Source organism: Plasmopara halstedii (genome assembly GCF_900000015.1).
Source record: "Plasmopara halstedii genome assembly, contig: Scaffold_3120, whole genome shotgun sequence".
Classification (NCBI taxonomy): domain Eukaryota; phylum Oomycota; class Peronosporomycetes; order Peronosporales; family Peronosporaceae; genus Plasmopara; species Plasmopara halstedii.
This window is the reverse complement of record NW_020190023.1, coordinates 1873888-1875947: the sequence shown is the minus strand read 5'-3', so window position 1 is coordinate 1875947 and position 2060 is coordinate 1873888. Positions and strand designations below refer to the sequence as shown.

The 2060-nt window shown below is 51.0% G+C and overlaps 1 protein-coding gene across 1 annotated transcript; it reads right to left on the bottom strand.

Moving 5' to 3' along the window:
• Positions 1-1678: 1678 nt before the first annotated feature.
• Positions 1679-1937, bottom strand: PHALS_07936 (uncharacterized protein; the record flags this gene model as incomplete). Its single annotated transcript, XM_024721487.1, has 2 exons — positions 1679-1819; positions 1884-1937. The coding sequence occupies 2 exons, from the start codon at positions 1935-1937 to the stop codon at positions 1679-1681; spliced, it is 195 nt and encodes a 64-aa protein (XP_024586581.1).
• Between the last annotated feature and the right edge of the window lie 123 nt (positions 1938-2060).

Below are 2060 nucleotides of genomic sequence, written 5' to 3'. Positions count from 1 at the left end.
GACGTGCGGCACTTCGGTCGAATCGGCGTTTCCCTCCTTGACAAAGCTGAAGCGTCAGCTTCCACGAGTGTTCTCGCCGCCTAACCAGGTATATCGGACGCGATCGCGTTTTCTTGCCGCCCAATAGGGCAAGAAAGAATCGGTGGACTTTGTCCAAGTGTTGCGTACTCTCATTGCCGGTTTGGCAGCTGAACCTTTTCTTGAGGCGGTCACAGTGACCGTCTTTATGGAGGGCCTCCGCGCTGGTGTGGCCAAAAATGGATGCTTCCGTGTGCATCCGTCTTCTTTTGAAGAAGCGGTGAATGTGGCATTGAATGCCAAACTCAACTTTAAGTCGGCACGACTTGTTTAAAATGCACACCCTAGTAGCTCGTCGAACGGGCCTGAGCCGATGGAACTCAGCTATACTGAGAAAGAGGGCTTCGAGATGCCGAGCAGCGTTCGAACACACGACAGTGTTTTGTCTGTAAAGACTCCCGTCTCATTCAAATTGGTTGTCACTTGCGTAAGGCGCGTCAAGGTTCATCGAATCACCGTCCCGCATCTCATCGGTCATCTAGTTTGTCGCGGGCAAACGACAAAACCTCAGAGGCTCGGGGTGCCCTACTGGTTGCACCGCCGGGAAAGAACCATGGTCAGCGCAATCAGCAAAAATCCTCTCAGACTACGACGGAACCATTGGAGAAATCCCTCTTAAAAACACCGATCTAAGAACTCCACAATGGCGTATTCGACTGGATCTTGACCGAAAAGGATGCCCAGGAACTTGACCGTCTCCTAACGCCGAAGCGTCCTGACGCCAGGGGTGCTTGGCGGGTTCGAGGCTTAAACACACATTTGTTATGATTAAGCTTGACCCCAGAGCCGTCGCAGTACAGCTGCACCCAGGTCGAATATCGGGCTGGAAAGCAGCGTTGAATCATCGGCAAAAAAGACGCTGATGGTGATGTGATCTTCGGTGATGCAAACACCGAGCTCATCGCATCGCCGGAGCAGATTTTCCAGCGGTTCGATAACCATAAGAAACAGTAGCGCTGAAAGCGGGTCACCTTGTTTAACTCCCTGTGTGGGAAATATCGGCGATTGGATGTGACCGTTGAGCAAGAGGTGTGCCTGCGGATTCGTGTAAAGAAGCTTCACCCAATCCGTGATAGCGCCGCCATAGCCCATACGGTCAAGCACCTGGAACATATAGTCCCGGTTGACCCGGTCGTATGTCTTCTGGAAGTCGATAAACATGGCATAGGTTTCCTCTTTGCGAGCAGTTACGAGATCCTGCAGATCCACCATGAAGCGCACGTGATGAGCAATAGACCGAGCTTTCACGAAACCTTCTGATCGCCAGGAATAAGCTGAGAAAAAAAGGCTTAAAGGCGATCGGTCAGCACCTTTGACAGGTTCTTTACATTAACGCTAATGAGATTGGTCGGAAGTTGCCATGATCATCTCGGGAGCCTTTCTTGTGTAACATGCACACAGCTGACTTGCGTTGGGAAGGGAGGAGCTCACCGCGCGATAGTTGGTAGTTGAAAACTGTACTCAGGCATTTCCCAAAGTCCTCAGCTGCGACCTGGTAGAAGCCCGCTGTCCATGCCGGGCGCGGAATTGGTTTTTCATGTGCTTGAGCGCGTTGGTGGGCTCAGCTCCAGAAATTGTGTTATCTAACTATGGTATTTAACTAAGTTTGATCGTCTGGTGTTAGACGCTTCTCAATCGTGTCCAGCAGCTCTCGTTGATTGTCAGGATTTGCAATTGGAGGTGGTCCTATACAACTGTCAGTATTACCCATGATAGCTCCCCAATGGGCTTGAAAAACTTGCTGAGATATCAGCTGGGTTTCGCGAGATATTGCCTTCTGGGGTTCGAACTTCTTTAATACTCACCCGCTGGAGTGATGGGTCGCGGACGGAAGAAGTACCTGGAAGACGCCTCAGCATTTTGGATTTGGAAGTCAAAAGTCGAGCCTTGGTTATAGCAACGAGCCTGGGACACGCAGTCGCGGTACGTTTTTAGTGCAGCATGAAAGGCATCTTTGGAGATGGTGTCTCGTTCGATGTGGT